Here is a 24,106-nt window from a genome sequence, read left to right as displayed (position 1 = left end):
AGGCCAGAACAACTCAGGAATGGCATTCCAGCACCTTTGGATCAAAACATTTACAAATTATTGGCAGTTCATTTGTAAATTCAATCCATTTTCAATGTGTTCTTAGTAAGGACACACATTAGGTCTCCATTTAGTTGAACTGCATTGAATGGATAATTCACAACAAAAAATGAAAATTCTGTGATAATTTACTCACCTTCATGTCGATCCAACTCCACTTTGACTCCAACCAAGACTTTGGTTAATCTTTTTAAAAAAAAAAACTTTCTGAAACCACAATGAATTTTCTGGATCGTCTAAATTTCGGTTACCTGGACTTACTATGGAGGGACAGAAACCACTCATGTATCACTTAAAATATCTTTTTATTTGTCATTTGTGCTTCAAAGGTTAACAATTGACTTATGGGTTTGGAATGGTACAAGGGTAAGTATAGTTGAACTCCTGCTTAAAAATGCTAAGAAACAAATGCCGGCATGTGCTGTCAACACACAGGACGTTCCTCATGTGTGCACGTTCTATGTGGCTGAACTGAATCGGACCAAAGTTAGTAGTTCTCATGCAGGCCACGTAAAGCTTATTTATGTTCTAAATGAAGACTGACTGCAGACACAAACACGTAACCCATGCATGCCATATGAATGTTCACCACTGGCACTGCGATGCAGTGCTGGCATGGATCTGGATGGTTGGCACAGCTTTTTGCTGGTTCCTGAGCTCTGTGAAGGGGGCTTTTTAATGGAAGCGATACCGTCCGCCAAGCAAAAGCCATTACAGTCCGGCCTGAGAGATGCTAGCCTTGCGTGGATGTGCATACAGCTCTGTTTAAACACTAGGGCGGATGTTTAACAAGGCTGATGAGGAAGTGGACATTTCCACACTGAAAAGATGGCTGTAGGGTTTGGCGAGCATCACTCTAAAGTTACCGCACACATTTTGCTTCAGGTAACAAATTACAGCCTCATTGTAATGGTACACATGAGCTCTTTAGAAGCATTGCTAGGAACATTTCCATGAAAAATGATGGTTTATAATAATTCAGAAGTTATCTAAAATAAAGATTAAATAATAAGAATGAATAAAATAACTAAAAGGTAGAATAAAAAGAAATGTGTGATATATACATATACACACACACACACACACACACACACACACATACTTTACTATAATACACTACTTCTCTGAACTCAAAGGACAAGGTACAAAGTATTAAATAAATTCGATCCAAATGTAAAAAAAAAATATGGCAAGTGTACAATATGTAGTGTCAAAAAAAAGAAAGACATGAATGAGCGAGAAAGAAAGTGCATGTTAATGAGCCTTGAGCTTCGTCTCACCTGTGTTTAGTGTTTTCTCACCTGTTTCTCAGCGTTTGCACGAGCAGATTCCTCTTGTGCCAAAACCATTTCTCTCTCAGCTGTGATCTGTACGCTCTCACGCAAGGCCTCCTCCAGCTCCTCGATACGCTCGTCCTTCTGCTGCAGAGAATCCTGGAGGAAACAAATGTACTGTCTCACTTATATGCAACACGAATCTGTAACATACAACTGACTAACAAAGCTGTTTATCGACACAGATTTTTGGTAGAATGTCATGAACAGTTCAATACCAGAACTCATGAGTTGTGTTTAATGATCGTGCACAATAAATACACACCCAACAAGTGCAGCAGCAGGTAGCTCTGAGAAAGCAAGTTGCAGTGAGTTCACAGCATGTGAGGTATAAACATTACGAATTCTTGGACTGCGGTAAGCGAGGGCAACCCAAGCTGTCCATCTGAGGGACATGACTCATCTACAGTCTGCTCCAATGATGACTCAGCTCAGATCTATGACGGTCAAGAGTGAAATCACACTACTTATCCAAGTATCCACTCTTGAGAGAATCAAGGTCAAAACCTAGTTATCATGAACGTCTGCGATTGATTGTATCAGGAATTGGAAAAACAGAGGGAAATTATGGAAACAGAGGAAAAACATCTGATTGAAAGTGTGCTAGAGAGCAAAAGAATGCAATGGTTAGGGACTCAGATGAATAGGCATTGTGGGATACATGGAAAAATGCCAGTGCAGTGCTGAATATGGGAACAGTCTTGAGTTCATTACGCTGCTCCATTTCAAGGAACATTCACATTTCATTTTCCCCCCACATTTCAAAATCGGCTACAAAAGTCCTGACTGGTTTGGCAGGCCTGAGGCACTTAGTACAAACCTCTACAAACATGCACTCTGACGTACACAACTGAGCAAACAGCCGCTACACACACATACACGCAAACTGCCATTCATACAAATGGAGCTCTACAGTGGTAATGGCCTCCATGCTGAGAAACTGCCTTCTAGCTAAAAGCATCAGCCTTCAATATAAAGACAGAGGCCTGATGCACACAATCCCAGACGCTGATGATCACAGCGAACATTTTCATCTGGAATCCCACACCACAAATTCCTGCTAAAAGAGGCAATGTGAAGGTACACAGACAACCAGATGCTTCTGTGGCTCTGCTGCAGACAATCCTGAGAGAAAGATCAAGAGGTTTTAAGAAGGTTATGAAGATTAACTGGCCAAATATAACAAAGAAAGAATAAAATATATCAATAAATAAAAAACAAAACAAAACAAAAAAACTAAACATTTTATTACTGGTATATATATATGCATTTATAATATGCATATATATATTGCATTCTCTGTCATATAACTGGGCATAACTGACACAGAATCATTTATAAGACTGATAATTTTGTCTCTAAAATTCCTTCCAACTGCAATCATCAACTTTTAATATCAAGACAAGAGGCCTGATGCACACAAAACGACACCATTTTCATCATTTTCATCTGGAATCCCACACCACAAATTCCTGCAACAAGAGGCAATGCATCTGATGAATCGGCAGGATTTTTCTGTAGCCAAAGTCGGCAATTACAGGAAGTTCAGGACACGAGGAGGGTGACAGGGGTACAGATCACAGCATGTGGTATAAAGGCTCTCTCTTCTATCTTATTTTGACCATATTAAGCTCGCACTTTCCTCTCGCAGGCAGACCGCAATCACTTTGGTTTGATTTAAAGCGACAGTAATCCTTTTTGCTCGGTCAATATCTCATTACAGTAATGCTTTTGGTGCCAAAACCACACAGATGATAGAAGGAGACACCTCAGGGAAGCAACAAATCAAAGCCACATGCTGTACCGGAGGGGCCGGCCGGGTTCTGGTGGGGCTCGCTGGGGAATCTGCCCAGCACTCTGCAGCTCACACATCCAATTAGGAGATGAGCAGGACGAGCCTGAAGAACAAAAGCTCAGCTCACACAGTTGGGGAAGAATGACTTGCCGCTGTCTAACATGCTCTCAAACACAGAAATAATCAACCATGGGTTACCTTATTCAACACAAACCCATTTCGTTCCCATCTGCAACTGAAAAATCCTGCTGCAGTGTCCCAGGACTCGTGTGGTTTCAGCAGTTCATTAGGGTGAGGAGTTTAGGTCATCGTAAGGCATTATTTCAAATGGATGACCTCAACTACAAGTCTAAGAAAAGCCAGCCAAAGTGGAGGGTTTGGTGGCAGATGTCTCTGTCATTTTCCCAGTGGGAGGATTCTTCTGTATCATTTTGGGTGCGAGAGTGAGGAATCGCAAATGTTTATGAAAGACCCGGAAAGAGCAGCAGGTGTCCATCCTTCCTGGCTGGGGAAAGCGTAAAAGACAGCCAAAAGCATGGAAACATCAAACAACATGTGCCAACAAACAGGCCCAATAAAAAAGACCTTGGAAGTCTATTAAAGAAGTTAGAACATGCGGATATGATTCCCCCTACCCCCGCAATCTGATCCCGAGCTCCCAATCCTGGATCTGGTTGGAGTTGAAAAGCATGGAGACCGGCAAAATGCTTGACTAGACTGAACCGCATTTGGTTTTGACTCTTTGGAGAGTCAAGAGACACAACAAACCAAATGTGCATGAGTTCATCGGACGTTCAACAAATCCACAGTTGTTTAAAGTGGTAGAAGACCCATCGTACAAGGGAGAAAATTTGAGAGGAAGTAGCTGAAAGTGGGCCACAATAAACTAGAGTGTTGTTAATTTGTGAACACAATCAATAACAAGAAGGCCAGGAGAGGAGGGAATTAAAGTGAGTGACAAGCAGAAAGCAATCTAAGCTTCCATGACAGGGCTTTGAAATATTCCCAAGAGAGCTGGATATCAAGCCTCTGAGTGACGTGGTTACTGCAGATCTAAGCGCTATGAACACGGTTTACTCCACTTCTATAACCTCCTGTGATGTGGTTCTTTGAAGCGATCCCTTTCCGGCATCTTCCATGTCTTTCTACAACTTTCTTTCAGTCCTCTCTTTTCTCCCATATTACATGGCTTTCTGCATGTTCTACGTCATGATGATGGCTTGATGTAGGAGGAGTGGGGTAAGCTGTGTCACGTCGTAAAACTAAAAAACGGTGTATGATTATGTTTTTAGAAAAAGTCCATCTTATGATTGAGAAAAGTGACAGTTTTCAGTGCTAAAAATTTCAAAATTAAGTATCCACATGGCAGAATTGGATAAATATAGAAAAGTTGTTTGCCAATATATGAAATTATGTAAATTATCTATTAAAGATTAGTCACGAACTAAAGATATATTATAATAATTTATGTAATGTTTACTATGTTATAAATATTATACATTTAACTATAATAAAACGTTTCAGAACAAAATATTTTTATATATATGTTATAATAATATTTTATGCATATTAAATGTATTATAAATTAAATATTTTATATATAATAAAGAAATATAAATGTGAAGAAAAACATTCATTATGCATTAGTACTGTGAATTCTTTTTTTTATTATTATTTTGAAATGTAAATTGTTCATGCATTCCACATTGACTCAACCCATGATATTACTTTTTCTGATATATGTCATATTTCTATGGTTATAACTGCTACTATGTAAAAGGAATACAACTGTAAAAAAGCAATGTTATTGTTATTAAAATGTTATTGCACTTTTATTCATATAGCAGTACTTTTAAATGAAAAAAGTGCACAATACACTACCTTTGAATGCATTATTAATTTTGTGCATAATGCAATTAATTGGGATATTAATTGGGATATAAAATTGTTGCCCAGCACTTATATAAATATATATGCATGGGGAAGAACACTGGCCAGGTGAGTTAAGACTTTAAGCTCTCTCCACCCTCAGCCTGTGGTGGTGGGAAGCTGACCTTTAATTGACAGTCCTGTGATCACTGCTCCACGCTGCGTTGAACGATAGCAGGTGTTTGGGCACAACGTGTCATATAACAGGCTCCCCAAAGCATAAAGTCATTATCATCAAAGCATCTCTGCGGCGAAATTCTGCCCTCAGCAGGGAAGCCACTGGGACAGTTTCAAAGCCACTAGTTTATGTACATGACAGTGGACCCAAAAAACACAAGAATGAGAGCAAGAACGTCCCACACAGCCGGAGGCTAAACACTTAGCATAATGAGGAGGAGAAAGACTTGAGATGTAGCAGAACAAAGATGGGTGTAAACAACAAGGCTCTGTTCTAATTGAAGGGGTGGAGGGCCTGCATATGGGACTGATGGGTATCAGATGGTGCAGTTCTGGGAAGGCAAATCTTTTTTTAAACAAGTCAGCTCACTTGGCGGCCATTTTGGATCTGGGTAACACCCTCGGGCAGTTGTTTTCTAGTCATGCAAGCTCAGCTTCTATCTACTTGCATGAATCCACTGAAGTATTTGCCAACTTGTGTTGCAATAGCATACACTGTTTTTGTTTTTGTGTCAAAAAATTTACTCAAGCAACACTGCTTTAGACATTTAAACTTTATTTGAGAGAATGCATCTTTATTACAAGTATATTTTGGGTACTGCACAGACATTTTCTCTTATTATAAAACCCAGTTAAAAATTTGACCTATTTTCAAGAAACAATCAATGCTGGATTTAGTTTGTTTAGCTCCATTCAGGTTAGTTTTCAGCATCTTCCATCTCATGTGGATACATGTTCCTTAGAAAACGATTAGATGATGATCTTGCCAAAAAAAAAAAAGGTACGATCTTCTAATTTTAAGGAATGGTTTCCTTTCTCATAGCCAGAGGTGGGTAGAGTACCCAAAAACTGTACTCAAGTAAAAGTAAAAGTACTTCTAGAAATATTTACTCAAGTAAAAGTAAAAGTACTAGTCTTGAATAGTTACTTGAGTAAGAGTAAAATAGTATCGGATAAAAAATCTACTCAAGTAGTTAGTTACTAGTTACTTTGGGTCATATATACTGTACTGAGCCTATTTTTATTTAGATATATAGATAAAATGTATGTAATGTATGTGTGCGTGTATAAATGTATATATTTCATCAGCCTTTACTCCAATTTATGTAATTTATTATAAAACCCTGTCTGTTTACTTAAGTAACAGATATAGGTGTCATGCCATAACATATTTTTAATACGACTGACTTTATATTAAATGTGAATTTAACATTGAAAGTTAATGTGATATAAATATTGCTACTAATCAATCCTTCATTGTTCAGAAAGAGAGCAAATAACATTTACATTATTAAAGATAATTTTCACTGACAGTCTAGATTTCAATCACTCTCAGAAACTCCCATTAAAATCACTGAAACTGTTAACACTGTGAAATCAATATCTTAATTAAAGATTCGTACACACATCTGCACTTTGTTGTTCCTGCGAGAGAATTCGCCAGAAAGAGGTCTCCAGTCAGTGAGCGAGTGAAGGAAGCACCGGCATTTTAGCGATGACTCATCTGAACGCCTGTGATTGGCCAATGCTTTAATAAGCTCAAAAGAATCATGTGTGATTGGTTATAATGCGCAGCGCTGTATAAACGCATCTATCTCTGGCTAAGCGCCAGCAAGCAATCACAGATCTGAATTTAGCAGCTGATAATATGACTCGCTGAACGTACTTGCACCAGTGTGATTGTATTAAAATTAATAAAATCTTAATCGGCTATTTTTTGTCTTTTGGAAGCTGCATTCAACTTGACTCCCCTCTGTTATAAGCCACACACGTACAACAAACTAATGTCACAGTGGTATCGTGTGCTGTAATCGAATGTAGCCCAAGTTATAACCTGTTAAACAGTAGACAGCACACGCGGTGTTCACCTAATAAGGATCTCCATCGCTAGCAAATAATAACCTTTGCAGATTTCAATTCAGTGCAGTTCCATAGCCACGTTTTCAACGCTGCTGATGTTAAACGTTACAACTCCGAGTGAACCACTTCAGACGCTCAGTGCGTGCGGCAGGGAACTGAACGACTCATTCAAACTGATTCATGAACCAATTCACTCGTTTGCCAATTGGTTTGATCAAGCCTTTGAACAGAATTGACTCAAAAGAATGAATCATTCGTGAATGGGCATCGCTCATTGCCCAGAGAAAAGTAGACGGCGCGTTTGGAATAAACTGAAGCATTATAACATTTATTGCATTAAGATAAAGTAACGAGAGGAGCGTCGCCCACAGTAACGAAGTAAAAGTACAGATTTTTCCACAAAAATTTACTCAAGTAAGAGTATAAAGTACCCATCTTTAAATATACTCCGAAAAGTATTCGTTACCCCAAAAAATTACTCAAGTAAATGTAACGAAGTAAATGTAACTCGTTACTACCCACCTCTGCTCATAGCTGTAATATTTAGCGCTGAGATTTCAACCATTCATTACTCAGCAACTTCTATGCCATACACTTTCTGGCTCAGGCCAGCAGCACTGGGATTTGCTGAGGATAAGCAAAACAGTACTGAGGACAAAAATGTTTTTGTAAAGCCCACAAAGAAAATGGCATTCCCTTCCTTTTGACTGTTTTCAGCAGTCTTGCTATCACACAATCTCTAAAATACACATAATAATCGAACTGCTGCAGCCCAATGCATCCCTACTACAACCAAACAAGGTGTTCTTGATGCCCACAACCTGAAAAATAAGGCGTTCTCTAGTCAGAGTTAGTCTCCAGGACAGTCTTGCAACTGGCGTCTGTTAGCTCCCTCCTGACCTGTTCGCGCTCAAAAGGTGATAAGTTGCAGAATCAAGGCTTTCATGTGTGAAGTACACTGCACCTCTTGTTTTTCTTCAGAAGCTATTTCCATTCCTCAGTCCCGGCCTCGCTTTACCTCTCTCTTTCCGTTTCCCTCTGAGTGTTAAGAATGGATCTCACCACAGCATTAGTAATGACGACCTTGCCGGGCTGATATTTACCGCAGTTTTGTTTCACCTCTGCTCAGTGTTACAGCTAAAGTCTGATCTCTCTTCAGTCTTCTGAGGTTTTGGAAGACAAATTGGAACATTCGAGAACATTCCACAGAGACCTCAAGAAATCAAAAAAGTCCTAAACCTGAAGCTGCCAATGCTAATTTGCCCAAGACAGTAATGTAGCATCTAATCCCAAGATGGTTTCTCTACACGCAAAACTTGTTGTTAGGTCAAGCGCAAGAAATCCGTAAGAAATATAACAGTTCCCTGCTCAAAAAACAGACAGGTTTTCTGGTCTCCCATTTGAATGTGTCCAAAACACATAACAGAACAACAACAACAACAACAACAACAAAAAACAGAGCCAAAAGCCAAACAAAATACAACCACAAAACAAAATTAAGAACAAAACATAACAAAAAACCTAAACAAAAACTCAAAACAAAACAAAACAGCAAAAAACCTAAACAAAAGCTCAAAACAAAGCAAAAACATAATAAAATAAAAACACCAGCTAAACCTAGCAAACCAGGTTTGCTCATTCATTGAACTGAATCACATTTCCTAAAACTGTCCTGTGCCAACTGTAGCCACCTCATGGATCCTGGATGTTGCACTGCAACCAGTCCGTTATGGCCGGTTGAGAAAATTACATTTAGGCCTCCCCCCTCAGGGACAATAATACATTCCCCCTCACAAAAGCAGTGTCTTAGCTTGTATAAAATGTCAACATTTTTTTTTGTTTTCATATGCATTGTTAATTATACACAAAAGGTATTTGTGATAAATGTGATTTTCGAATTCAGCATGTCAAAAACTTCATAAAGAAACATTTAAAATAATAGCAAAACAAGGAAAAAGAGTTTAATTTGAAATAGGAACAAACTGAACAAAAACAAAAGCTCAAAACAAAGCAAAAAAACAATAAAATAAAAACACCAGCTAAACCTAGCAAACCAGGTTTGCTCATTCGTTGAACTGAATCACATTTCCTAAAACTGTCCTGTGCCAACTGTAGCTACCTCATGGATCCTGGATGTTGCACTGCAACCAGTCTGTTATGGCCGATTGAGAAAATGACATTTAGGCCTCCCCCCTCAGGGACAGTAATACATTCCCCCTCACAAAAGCAGTGTCGGCAGGCCACCGAGTCATAAAAGGTTCCTGTTTGACTCTTTTATATCTGCGTGTTTAAAAGGACCATAAACCTGCGATTCGCCTTCAGCACTTTGGTTTATTAACTCCAGTGTGTCACCTGCAAATTTGCCGAACACAAGCAGCAAGACCAATGAGGAGCTGCATGATTGCATATGTGTACCCGTTACATAAATCTTCACATAAATGTGTCTAATTTATAATTAGAAATGAGTCAGGATGGTTGATTACTGAGGTTAACTAGTTTCTCTAGATTTTATCTATTTCTTTTTCTATCATACATTAAGGAATGAAAATAAAATAGAATAAAATTAAATCATGACACTAAATCAACCAAAAGTACAAATTTTGTAAATTCAGGATTTCTTAACCGTGCACAAATTTACATGCAAAACATAAAAGACCACCAGTGCTTGTAAGAGCACTTAGCAGCATGATCCCTAACTCGCTAAATGTTATAAAATACTGTTCCACAATTGCACACTAAAAGGTGTCACTCTAAGCTTTCGGCATTTGAGTGCTGATGTTTCCAACCACACGAGAGCACATTGTGCCAAACATAAAAGAGTCTGGGAGACTTATAAACAGAAGACCTATGGCTTACAACTGCTATTCACAATGTGTGGTGCTCTGGCGTCAGTCTAATGGCTTCTCATGAGTAGTGCACACATTGCACCTGTGGGGAAACCCTTTTCTGAGCTTGCTTTGATGATTGCACAAAGTATGTGGCAGAATATGTTCACCCTTTCTGAAGTGAAGCCTATTGACTGGATGTACCTTTCAGTTCTTTGACCTTTCTATTTTCTTTAGAGCTCTCTCTTTCAATTTTTCCTTTATATCTGTCTTTGGTGAAGGCTGGTCAAGGTGGAGATTGGGATTCAGTGGGCCTTCTGGTCACAGGGCATGCTGGGAGTCAGAGCATTTGGGGCTGCATTCAGTAAGACTGCAGTAAAAGAGAACAGGCTCAACCACGCAGTAAAACAGGTATTTACTGGGCTTCATTATAATGTCATCTTTTCTCCCCCCGCTGTCTTACTCCATCCTGCTTCCCAACGAAAGTCTTGATTTCTTCAGGCTGATGATATTTTATTAGCGGGGGGGGGGTTGATGACTCAGTACGTATTGTACGTCTGGGAACTATGTATCCGGCAGAAAAAGTCTCTAGCGCTGAAGAGATGTTGAGGCCTATAAAAACCCATCTCCAGTTTTATCAGGCTAGAGAGATGAATGTAAAAGGATAGGGATGATTCAGAAGAGGATAAAGTCACGCTCTCAAGTCTTGAGAGGCGTTGATCAAAGACCTTCTCTTGCATTGCAATTCTCTGCATATGCAGCGTATGCGCCCCATTTGTTCATCCTATGGAAACTAACAGCAAAACTTAATTAACCAGACATTGACATTTTGATTCTAACCCATCAAAAAGTCACTTCCAAGACTTAGCAAAGTAGTGAATATCATGTTGCTATCTGATATACTAGTGTAAGTGGTTTATAGGGTTTTTTGTTAGTAGTCGCCCAAGGTTAGAGTTGAGGTTATTTAACAATGAGCAATTAAAAAAATAATTCAAAATGATTTCATTTGAAATTTGAAAAAGAGTTTAATCTGAAGTAGGAACAAACTGAATAAAAAATTCTTAGAATTTCATAGAACCGTAATATGTATTGTTAAAAAATTATTTTACAATTTTTAAGAAATTTTAAAATGAAAGTTGGTCCGTGTTTTGTTTTCAAGTAATGAAGTTTGCTTTTATAGGACCGACAGTCAAACAGATTTGCTAAACACACTTATTTCCCAGAATACATTCCCTGCGTTCAATTAAATTAAATTAAATTCAAGTTTAATTGTATAGCGCTTTTTACGATACAAATAATTGCAAATGAATTGTGTTGTATTTCTTTGAATTGCAATTCGGTCATTTCCACTTACTGCCATTCCAATTTCAGTTCAACTTTCTTTGCGTTAAGACCAGTTCAACTAAAGCACAATTTGAGGTATGAATCATGTCAATAGCATGCATTACACTACAAAGTTTAATAATAAGGTCTACGGGTTTGTTCAAAGTTACAGTGATGCTTGCCTAAGAAAGCACCACTAATTAGAAGAATGATTGGATCAAATCATGTGGAAGCAGCACAACGCCACCAGCAGAAAAATAAAGAAATAAATAGAAGCGAGAGTCCTTCCTTTCTGACCATCTAGTCTTCTCCAATGTCAACAGTTGCTATTCCGAATAAGTTTGTATGGCTCTTGTTCTCAACCATAACCGACCACCACACATCCCACCTCTGGGCTCCAATGGAAACCTTCTTAATTGATTAAAAAAAGCCATTTTTAGCACCGGGTCAGAGAGAGAAAGAGAGGATCGCTCTAGTGTCCTGGACTAACCTCTCTCTCAGCTCACCCTGACCAACAGATTGGAGCGAGACCACCGTAACCATATACCAAATCATCAACAACAATTGGTTTCCCTTCCAAACCCGCCTGACGCGTCCAATAGCATGTGGAGATCAGCTCGGGGTTCGCCTGATCTGGAGTCTCAGGGCCTCAAGGCCAGATCGTGACGTGCCTGTGGGGGAAGGTGGTGGTTCATGGTCTTGGCTGAAAGAAGCAGCTGTTGCCGCTTCCAGACGAGGCCCTCGATGCAGCCCCATCAGGGTGCTTCGAATGGGGGAGTGCAAGCCATAATATGGGCTCATGGCAACGTGACCCCATGGAGGAAGCTGGGGCCCTGAAGTCATAAATGAGGACTCTTTGACCGCAACACGTACTCATGCTCATGCACACACTGACGCACCAGTTACCGGGTACTACAGGTCGAAGTCCAATAGCACATCAATCCTGCTGTCAGAAAAAGAGCTTATGAACTCGAACGAAAACATAAAACGCATGACACAGAACAAGGAAAATGTGAAAATGGAGAATGATCGAAAGAACAAACCGAAGGCCAGGAAAAACACCAGAAACCACAACAAAGGGAGGGCCGCTGCGGCATTGTTGTCTAGAGGTCTACGGCAAAGAGGAAAAACAGCCCCTCCATAAAAAGTGGGACTTTTTGCGCTGAGATTCTCACAGACATTAACTGCTGATTCTGGCTTTCTATTCGAACCCTCACTCCCGAAGGGCGGGAACGACCACCACAAAAATAGTCAATATGATGAAAGTTACATCAGCCTACATGAGGTAGTTTGTATTTGCAAATCAGCTTAAAATAAATACGATGATACCTGGATATCGACGCTTCTGCTTCAATATCGCAGAGCCATAAATTCAACAACAGTTCCTGCGGTTGCACTACAACTGTGTCTTATTTCATTGTTCAATTTTTCGCTCCTTTTATCATTTCCCAAAATCCAAAGCTCACAATGAGAGGATGACAAGAGGTCAGGATGTGTGTGAATGTGGTCTGGATGAGGGAAACATGAGCTCGCTCTTTACCTGAGAAACATCCCAGCAATTCTCAAATGAGGAACCAGAGCTGACATCCAAACTTATATAATCAGAAGATGGATCGCTCTGAGGAGACGCATTTCTAGACAGCTTTAAAGGAAAACCTTTAAACACTGCACAAAAGATCGAGCCATTGTGTATAACTCATGGTTTTTGGGGGACTATGACCCTCTTAAAAGATTGATAGGTCTCATTATGGGTTAAGTTTCAATGTTAGGACCAAGGCTCTTGCCAGATTTCAGTGGTTATGTGTGTAAAACCTTTGCCTGAAATCCATTACAAGGCATAGGGATTCATCCTGCATTTCAATCAGGCCACATCACATGAGTAAGGTCTGATCTGGAACAGACTCATGAACCGTATGCAATTGTAACTGTGATTAATGTACACAAACATCATGTGGGTTTACCTTGATCTGTTGAGAACTCATGTTGATATTATCCTCTCGCTTACGAGCCTCTTCCATCAGCTGAGCGTTCCTGTTCTTCTCCACCTGCTCTTTGTGCTTCAGGTTGGCAACCTTCTTGCTTTGGTCTTTCATTTGCCTGCGAGGACACACCAACATATTTCAGTCAGACATGCACAGATGAACATTATGAGGTGGACGGATACTGGAAACATGCGGAGAGAGGAACAAGTGTGTTCAAGTCTTTGATAACTAACCGTATAGCACCTTTTCAGCAGCTACTGTAGCATTGCCAAAAGGTTTGCAGAAAGTATACTGTGCACATTATGAAATAATGCATAATGTTTCACTTACTATTTTTGAAAACAGAATATGCATTATTCTATTCAGAAGAATCTTAATAATGTTGTAATGTTGCATTATGTTTGATGAAATCAGATTACATGCCTACTGTATATTTAAAGTAATTTTAATCTGAAAATCAAGCTTCGTATATAATTAGGAATGGGTCAAAATTTAACTAAATTAAATAAAATATTAAATTAAGTTAAATAAAAAAATACAATAAAATAAAATAAATACGATGTGGCATTCTGTATGATGAAATAAGACACAGGCTGACTGTATTTAAATTTGAATTGATTTAAATTTGAAAAAGCAAATTTAATTTTAAATATTTTAATTAGGAATGGGTGAAACCAGAAAATATAAAATGAAATGCCAACTAATATTACCAGGCCACAAGAAGAATCCAAAATCTCTTCCTCAAAGAGTGTTTTACAGTTTTTTCTTCTTTTACACACATATAAGCATTGAAGTACAAACAAAAGGGTCAATCAGAAAAGCCAAAAGTGGTCTAGCTTATTATAAAAGACAACAAAAGGGAGCAGGACTGATCTCCACAGATCAAGCTGTGCTACAAATGAAAGACAGTATGTTTGTGTTTGAGCTCTGGGATTTTTCTCATTATCCTTTTCCCTCTTCCATTTGCTGTGGCATGGAAACCCACAGGAACACAAAGCAATACCAAAAAGGAAGGAATGAATAAATTAAAAGAGCACTCAAGCCGTTTTCATTTCTGAGAAGTGTCGTACCAACAGGTCTAGATGCTGCGGTGACTCGGCCCCAATGAGTATCAGAGTTTTCCTGTTTACGTGGCCGCTGTCGGTGTATTGCACACTGGCAGCATGTCGACCAGGATAGTTTACGGTTCAGCATCTTGACTTGATTTTAAAAAAAGGGAAAAACTGCACCTCTGCCCTAGAGAACAGATGTAACACTGACTATGCCAACACCAATGTCTTTAAATGAGTAATAACACAGCGTTGTGGAAAGACCTCCCTCAGCACCCGCTTGATACCACAGAGCATTGCCCAAGACACACAATATGGGAAGGTAATTGAAGAGTTATTAAGGGGGCTTATGGGATATGACAAGCCACATTTACGTGTGCCAGGAAAGTGGCACCAAGGTGCTTTGGAGTAAAAATCACAAGGGAGCTTTCAAAGTGTGATCACTATACAAGGTGACGCTGAACAAGGCTTGGTGAAAATGGGCCAAAATACTGCGCCACTAGAACCTGATCATTCTTCTGGATGAGCTGTCCTGAGCACAGTGGAGTCTCTGTGTGAAAGTACCAGAGGAAAGCTGGAGTCTTCTGGCTCCTATTGCAGATACTAGTACAACTCTGCTAGCAGCTGCCATTCAAAGGTTTGGAGATCGAGTTAGCCTGGTGACATACTGAGCAACTGGTGTGAGCGTTTCTCCATCTTTTCAGAAGGTTCCCAAGGTTTTCTTTTCTTCTCTTTACTGTATGTGAACGCATGTCTCTTCAATGTGAGGATCATAAGAAGTGTTGACAGAGGGCAGGCGATGGAGAGACAAAGTCTACTACTATTCCATCCACTGTTGTTTGCAATATGTTAGAATCATACATTTCTGCAAACACAAACAGAAATCGGGTCTTGAGGCTAACAAAAACACAATAGCTCCTTGATTCTGTTGCACCATTAGGGTGTAAATAACTAAAAGTAGCATTCTACTAACCTGACCACAGCACATCAGCTGTTTCAAAACAGTGCGGACATACCAATAAGCAGCGGTGTAGCATGACAAACGGCTCCATCGCTGTTATTTTCATCACTGCGCCCGCAATTTTACAGCAGAGTGAACTTTGTCCTCTCTCTCAAATGTTGCATTGGGAAATCGGATTCAATTTTACGAATCTGTTCATTCACATGGTTCATATAAATAAACGATTCACTGATTAAATAAACGATTCACTGATTTATTTAAACAATTCACTGATTTAAACAAACAACTGATTCATTTAAATGATTCACCAATCCGTTTAAAACTAAAATATCTATTTAAACAATGTTTTCAGCTCCATTATATAAACGCATTTTCTAGTTCGTTCTAAAGTTTTGTCCCGGATAAATGGTCTAATTGCAGAATTAAGTACTAACATCTGACAATTATACTTCCAGAAAGATTTTTTTTTCTCAAGAAGCTATTTTTAGTTAATAGTACTAGCACTACTATTCCTCTAAGTGTAGCTTGGCTGTAGTTTAACTATTTTATGAGCATCTTAACAAGTTGCAGTTCCAAAGCAGTTTCCTCAACACTGCTAATTTGATAGCTATTAAAAGTCTATAAAAAAAAGCACCGCAAATAAATTTCAAGTCCATTCTGGAAACATCAGACAAAATGTGCTGTGTTGTCAAAAAAAAAAAAAAACTTCTTCAAGATAACACGACCGTATAACAAAGTAAAAATAAAGACTTTGTGTATGTGCGCTCAAGGGAGTTTGTGTAACAGGTCATAAATATACTGGAATGTTCCTATTTGGTGTTTCCAGAAGAGGCCAAGCCATCTGCTTGGCTCCACTACACTTGCAATAAGCATCTGACTGTTTTTATGCATTGAGCGCCAGCCCTTTATTCAGGGTTTTGATTATATGTTTATATGTCTCCATTTGGGCTCCGATGTGATGGGATAGGTAACCTTATTTCACAGAGTTCATAGAGGAAACACTTCTACAACAATAAAGAGGAACGGCAACATCTAACTCAGATGTAATTTGCCAGTCGTTCTGGTATTTTTGATATGCTGTGATAAAAGGGTAGGATAATGCAGGTACAGTGTATAACAAAAGCAATTCATAAACCTAGTTGAAAGATAGGCTTTTCTAGGCAGTTATTACTAGCATGCATGGCAATATTTCCAGCGAGCTCACTATGGCTATAAGTAATGATGGCAATCTAATCTAGCCCATCCCGTCAGATTAAATCGAATGTTGATTTCAAAAGATTCCTTTGATTCAAAATAAATGCTGTTTTTTTTAACCATTTATCAAAGAATTATGAGTAACAGAAAAATATTAAGCAACAACATTTTTTTCTAACATTGATAATACTAAAGAATATGCTTCTTAAGCAGCATGTCTGAAGTATTGATTCTGAAAATTCAGCTTTGCCATTACAGAAATAAATTACATTTTCAAATATATTCAGATAGATAACAATTATTTTAAACAGTAACATTATGTCGCAATATTTACTGAACAAATGAATGCAGCATCGTTGAGTTTAAGAGATTACTTTTACCAACCTTTTGAACAATATGGTAAAAAAAGAAGAATAAATACAGGACCTCTCACTCTCAAGCTATCACTCTGGGTTCACACAAACCTAAATGGAAACATCTCTGTTTAGTGAACACAGCTACACAAGTGTTCAAGTGCAGAGAGCCCATTTAAAGGCCTTCATTATTTCATTTTTTTCCAATGCCACCATTTTCCTTTCCTCTAAATAAAACTCTGGATCACATAGGTGACCCTGTCATCTTCCTCCTCTCTGTACTGAGCTTTATGTTTTATGAGCAGCCATATTATCAATACTAGGAAAACTGTACCATATTTGGGTGTCAATGTGGATTCAACCAATGCGAGAAGCAACATGAATATGAGTGAAAAAAAAAATTTAAAACAGCTAAATAGGTCTATGACAGGGTGGGAGAAAAAGAAAATAATCTTTCAGCACAATTTTTATGTTGTCTAGAGGAAAAACACTAATTATACATCAAAACGTAACATCTACACTCCAGTCTAACCTAATGCTTTTTAAGGAATCTTATGTTCATGGAGCTCAACCCCTGAAGTATGATCAAAAATAGTCATTCATTATTTTGGTCCAGATCATAAAATTAATAATTCATTTACAAGACAGCTCCAGGCAATGTTTACATGGTAAGGCTTGAAAGCACTTTGAAATTCTCAAGATATCGACTGAAGTGTGTGAGCAAACATCAGAAAGTTCGCTAACTTTCGGCTATAAAGATGTTCTAAACTTCTGCATAATTAAGTCCTTGAAACATGCATCTAGTTAACACCTCTAAAATCTCAAAAACTAAAAAAAGGCCTTTTCAACCGGCCAGATTGTGCCCTAGGGAAGGACAAGTCCTTGCCGACATCCAAAGCCATGATGCTGTTGAATGACCACCACTGCAAGGTCAAGCTAGAAAAAACAAAGCAACCCAAAATGCACAAGCTCTCAAAATGACTCTTTATAAAATGTTCGCTTTTTCAATATTTCCTTTCTCAAAATAATATGAACCTACATTTCTAAACAATGACATTCTGCGGTCACTTAACTGGAGAAATGAGGCACGGCGGGCATTAAAGCAAACGTTATTCCAAAGTCCAATTGCACCTGACACTTAATAACATAAAACAAGACCCAATGGTGAAATTGGGTGTGATTTGGAGATGAATGCACAAGGAAATCGATGCTGAAGAAATAAATCCATCATGCTTTTTAGGAGGAATTCCGGGTAGAAAACAGAAAGGCGTCTTATGTCACAGAGCCAACGTGCATTTATGAGCAGGCTGCACAACGCAGAAGGCTGGAGATGGTTACCATGCAGTGTTTTCATCCAAGCATTTTGGGCCCATTTTTAAATGTCATTTTTCTTTTTCTGTTCAACTGTGCTGATGGAATTGAACATAAGTGTGCCCACACTAACAGTCCAGGATGGGATGAACGGCAAAAAGGTTGAGTAAGGACAAAAACCTTTCTGTTTATCGCAACCCCAACCTGTCTGACCAGCACAGAACGGAGTGGAATGACATCAAAGACTGTTTGAGAATCTGTGTTTACTTCATCCCTCATCCCTCTCGAAGTCATCCTTTAATGTCAATTGTGTCTTTATATTGGCCGGATATCTCCTTCCTGCTGTTCAGGATATGTCCGTGAGCTCAGGACTAATAAAAGTCAGGAAATGTGGGTTCTTCGCTGACTGTTGCCATTTCTCTAGCAGCAGGTGGAGCAGAGCTGGCAAGAGCTGCTGCTTGATAGCAGGGCTTATATTCACAGTTCCATCTGTGGTGAGTGCAAACTTTTCGAGCCTAATAGACTTTGGCTTCTGAAAAGGTTTTGCGGCCAGGTGCACGACAGGGTGTCCCCACGATTGTTACGTACCGTCCTGTGCAATTCCCTCCGGCCCTTGACTAATATAGTTAATCATGCGGTTGAGCCTTAGGCCAGGCTAGCCAAAGCTAACTGGAAAGCACACAGAGACAACAGACAGGCGGACGTGTTCTCCGAGTCGACCGGATCGTATGCCCTCATCGACAGGCCCAGAGAAGCAGACCTCCCTGTCTGTGTGGGATTGTGGCCTTCACCTGCCGGAGGAACTGACAGCGGCAGACCAGCACAGTAGAACAACCTCTTGCAGTAATGAGACAAAACCCAGAAATACAGCCTTCTACTTCTCCAGAATGAGTAACGGTAACTTAAATTACACAAACAGAGAAAGTGGAAGAGAGAGGAAAAACAGAGGGAGGAATGACAAAATATATTATGAAATATATTACTACGTATTAAAAAGACAAAGATTCTAAACATACTCTATGCTAAACTTAAGCTCATAAAATACTAAAGAAAAATAATTAAAATATTGTAAAAATAATAACAAAAATAAAGAAAAAAAATGACAGGAAGCATTCATGATTTAAGAAATGGAGCTCAGCAGCAAATGCGTAACACTAGGGAAAATTCATTTCAGAATTACATGGATTCCTTTTCATAATGCCGCACCCCTTCATCTGGGGGAGATATCAAATTGGCCCTGTTTGTTGTATTGCTGAGTTCCAGAGAATAAATCAAAAAAGCCAAAAAAAAACAAAGAGGAGGAGAAGAGGGATGAGCAAGAAAGAGATCGAGAGAGAGAGAGAGAATGACAGTTCTGTCAAGTGCTCCCGTAACATTCGGCTTGTTTTCTAGTGGAGCTACAAGAGCAGAAAAAATAAAACAGCTTGACAAGTCTCTGTTCCAGACCAAATTAAAAAGAGATGCAAATAATAACCATGATAAACAAGCCAAGCGCTGAGATCCCGGCTGTAGCGGGACAGGTCTGTATCGTCGGTGCGCTGGCAGAAGAGGCAAGTTTTTCAACACCGCTGGAGAGAAAATGAATGATGGAGATTCTTTATGCTCCAATTAGAAGTTCTGCAAGGGCTCTCCTACATTCTTTTCCCACTTCCTTTCTTTTTTTTCTTCTGAACTCTGTCTCAACAGAGCTCACAGGTAAGCTAGCATGCATTAATAAGATATGCTTGTAGCGCCTACTTGACCTTCCCAGGTTTCCTCATTCCTTCTTTTGAACCTTTAATCAATTTATGTCAGAGCAATTTCTCTTTTTTCAATTGAAACTTTAGAAGCAAGTCCAAGGGGAGTGATGGAGGCAACAAGAGCAAATTGGGGTTAAGTGCATCGCCCAAGGGCACCACCACACTACAATCAACCGCTGAATTATTTTCCTCATGTCTAGCCTAGCGGATACAGTTTTCCCCAAACTGGCCCCTCAAAAACACAGGTCCCAGATCATTCAAACCATCCTTAAAATGATTTACAGAGCAGGCCCTGGTAAAGCAGCATATAGTTTGTGTGTTATAACAAAGAAGTTGATTTGCAGTGGAAAGGAAGTGCAGGCGAGGAAAGCAGCCATACTGACCTTGAAAGCAGACTGGGAAGTAGACAGCATTCCAGTGAGAAGAAATGCAGAGGAAGAAAGAGAAATACAGTAGAGGTGAAAATACACCACACAGCATGAGATACTGAAGGTTAACTTGGATAGCTGGGCAAGACAAAAAGAGTTAACAGTGCATGAGACTTTGCATGTAGACTTGTGTACTTGATGTAGACTTTATGACTGATAAATGAATAGTGAATGGAAAAATTAAATCAGAGAGATGATGGCAGAACCTGACAATGTGACATGCAATCTCACAGGCCACAAAAAAATAAGAAATAAAACAGATGCATCTTTAGTAAGGCTGTGAATGGATTCAAAATTTATTATATTATTATGCAGATTTATTGTACCATTTATTTCCAATTATCCTTATAAAATTTGCAGAGAAATTGTATAAAAGGGGCTTTAAAAATGAAATTGATAAAATGGTAAAATAATAAAATACTAAAGACATTCTGCTCTGTACTGCTTCTGTTTCGACATTAATTTACATTTTTATTATTTTAATGTTAAATGTATACATTTCCATAACATTAACTGATTCTTACCCAAAATGCAAAGGAACATTATATAGAGAGTCCGCTTCACAATCCTTACAAATAGTGCTTCTGTTGTGCTTTTTTCATTTGTTTTACCTCTATTTCATTGCCACAAATCTATTCTAGCTCACCCTCCCATTTTAGCTCCCTCTCAAACACTGAGCCTTACTATCCTCAATAATTACCTGAAAATTTACTGCTGCTGAATGTATGAAATAAATACCCCAATGCCCCAATTCAACCTCTGCCATTTTTCTGTGACTTTGAAGGCATTTTCGAACAAGGACTGCCTCCGCACAGCTGATCTGCAACAAGAGGAGCTTTGGCTTCTCCATCTCTGAGTGAGAAAGGTAATCCAGACTCACTCTGAATACAACGCATCTCTTCTACCCCTCACTCACGTCTTGATTAAAGACACAGGCGCTAACAGAAGAGGATCTGTCTAAATAACTGTCTGGAAAACTACGGCACAGAGAGAACAATTGGAGGTTTTTGAGGACCGCACTCCCTGGTGTGTTTTGAGAACATAACTTGACTCTCAGCGGTAATTAGCTATGAGCGGCACGGTTAGTGATTGTGGCTGGTGTTTATTTCAGAAATCTTCTCTCGTTTGACATGAATGATAACATCGAGCCAAGCATATGGAGTTTGTTTTAGCCTCATCCTCTCCTAACACAGCTCTGTTAAGAAAGCATCAGACATTCAATGCAAGTCAGATGAATATTTATGAATCGACAGAAATCCACCTCAAAACACTTCTAGTATCCAACGGCCTTCGAGCAAATAGATATCCCTGTCAGGCCTCCAACCGCAGCTTTGAAAGGCCTGACGAAGGGTGAAAAGGAGTAGTGCACGACTGTAAATGTACAACATCAACATCCATGACCTCCACGACTCTTCACCACCAGACCAGACTCTTCCTCACATTCTCCTGTTTACACTCAAGCCCTATTTCAATAATTCATCTTCTATTTTTTTATTTATGAAAGCCAAGATGAGAGAAGGTCTATATTTCCCTTCCATTAATTAGTCCAATTAAACAGGCCAAAAATGGACGTTTACACCATGGACATAAAGTGAAAAATATCCAGAAAAATGCTTTGGGAGGAGCAGACATGCATTTGAAGGTGTGCAATCCATAAAGTTGGAGCTCTTTTCAACTCAATTCTCCATGTCTACAGACACAGAACATACTTTGGGATCAGAGCAATGTGTTGGAAACTACAACTAAATCGATGCTTGCAATAAATCTACCAGATATGCTTAAAGACAATGGCAGCATCCCATAATGCTTTGGGATAAGTGCTGAAGTTGCCCTCCAAAGTTACACAACCCATTTCTGGTCTTACGGCAAAATAAATGGAGAATAAGAGATGACTGAGTGGGCGAGAACATTCTTGCCCCAAACAGCAATCCCTGAGCGGTTCTCAATAAACAAAAATGTTGAGGGGTCATACTGGCCACTTATGTGCACGTAATTGAACTATACAATGACAAACGGGACACCCCATGGTTTTGTGGACTCCACAGATACAAACCAAAGAAGCAAGTGCACTATTTTGGACTGAAGTTGTGACTTATCTGTTAGTAGCGATATAGAAATAGGTACATCTACACTAGGGTTGTTTTAATACTCAGTACACTGTAGAAAGACTGGTATTGTTGCCTTTATTTCAGCAGGCAATCATGAATCCTGAAGTGGAAACACGGAAATAAAAAAATCTTTATGGAAGATGGAGAATGGAAAATAAATTGTGGAAGTTGAATAAATGAAAAATGTAAAAATATTGGGCTAAATACAAGATAAACTGAATTTTGAACTGAAGATCACATACGTAGCACCAAACATGATCAAATAAACACAGAGTAAGAGGTTGCAAGTATCCATTCATTTGAGGGTTTTATTAAGTGACCTAAATCTGACAGAAGAACCTTCCTTTGCAGATATCATCAGTAGGAAAACACATTCATAAATGATATAATTATGTTTAAAGGGTTTATCTCAGTCAATTGTTACTACATAAAAGAAGTCTACAGTATGTCTACATTAAGAATAAATGTGTGTGTTAGTGTACCTCTCCAGCTCACTGATCTTGCGATCCTTGTCGTTCTTCTCATTCTCCATCTCTCTGAGGATTTCCAGGAGCCGGTCCACTTCTGCCTGTGCCTTCCCAGCATCCTCCTTGTAACGCGCCACCTCCTGCTCGAGTGTGGCAATGCGCTCCGACAGTCCTGCATTTGCCTGAGCCTCAACCGCGACAGACTGAGCCTGTGGGGACCAAACATAGAGTCCCAGGAGGAAACCACAACCAAGTCAAAATGTATAATGGATAATATAATTATAAATTTAAATAATAATACATTTATAAATTAAAATGAATTCATCAATTAAGGTGATAACAATAATAAAGATGAATAAAACGAATAAATATAAATAAATACTTCAGCCCTTCATAGACAAACTGTCAGCGGTCAGACCACTGTCATGGGTATGTGTGTGTGTCTGTGGGCTGTTTTGAGAACTCAGACACTCGACTCTCACCTGCAGTCTCTGCGTAAGCTCCCCCATGACATCACAACAGGATATGCTCTCATTACAGGAACACATTGAAACACAATCATGCTGAAGTCATCAAAATAATTAGTGACTTTTCAGCCATCTAAAGTGCCGGGTCAAGGGCCTCCTCAAATGAAAATTAAATCAGTTAATTCCCCTGGACAATTAAAGGAGTCAGCTGTAATGTTTCTTTTATAAAAAGTCCTCTAAAAGGACACAGGTGTCTTCCTGCTGCAAATATACTGCTGTGAAAACAAACACAGTGCAGGCTTTACGAGTTGAGGACACAGTAGCAACGTGTCATTTACACCATGACTACAAGCACATAAATGTGTACAAACCACGTCTAAATGCAGAGGACATGATAGCCTGAATGTATCCAAAATATGGTTACAAAACTAAACAGGCATAAAAAAAGTTAAACAAACTTTTTCCTCACTAGAAACCTGCTGCATTGCTGGTATTAAAAAAAAATACAGCAAAGAGTCTGGCATCCAAGGTCTCTTCAGACTGGCACTTTGTGAAAGAGGACTGTTCTGGTTCATTGAGAATAACATTTGCAGGTGACGTTTAGGCCCGCTAATTAGCTTTATTAAAGTCTCAGCCTGAAGTTGAGTACGTTTCCACTCTGACCGCCAAGAGTTTGTCATCTGTGAATGCAACCAGCTGGTGCATACGAGTTCATGTAAAAGACTACGTCTGGCAGAGAAATGA

General features: G+C 39.1%; 1 protein-coding gene across 7 annotated transcripts in view; it reads right to left on the bottom strand.

Moving 5' to 3' along the window:
• LOC132098748 (ELKS/Rab6-interacting/CAST family member 1-like) overlaps positions 1-24,106 on the bottom strand; it is a 201,058-nt gene that overhangs the window by 109,459 nt on the left and 67,493 nt on the right. For all 7 annotated transcript variants that reach the window (XM_059504904.1, XM_059504905.1, XM_059504906.1 and 4 more), the window contains 3 exons: positions 22,911-23,104; positions 13,265-13,400; positions 1,362-1,493 (listed from right to left, as the gene is read on the bottom strand). In XM_059504904.1, coding sequence (XP_059360887.1) covers positions 1,362-1,493; positions 13,265-13,400; positions 22,911-23,104 — 462 coding nt within the window. The remainder of the gene's footprint in view (positions 1-1,361; positions 1,494-13,264; positions 13,401-22,910; positions 23,105-24,106) is intronic.

The sequence above is a fragment of the Carassius carassius genome, chromosome 22, assembly GCF_963082965.1.
Source record: "Carassius carassius chromosome 22, fCarCar2.1, whole genome shotgun sequence".
In the NCBI taxonomy this organism is placed as follows: domain Eukaryota; kingdom Metazoa; phylum Chordata; class Actinopteri; order Cypriniformes; family Cyprinidae; genus Carassius; species Carassius carassius.
Note: the sequence above shows the minus strand (reverse complement) of the source record. Positions and strands in the feature narration are given on the sequence as shown.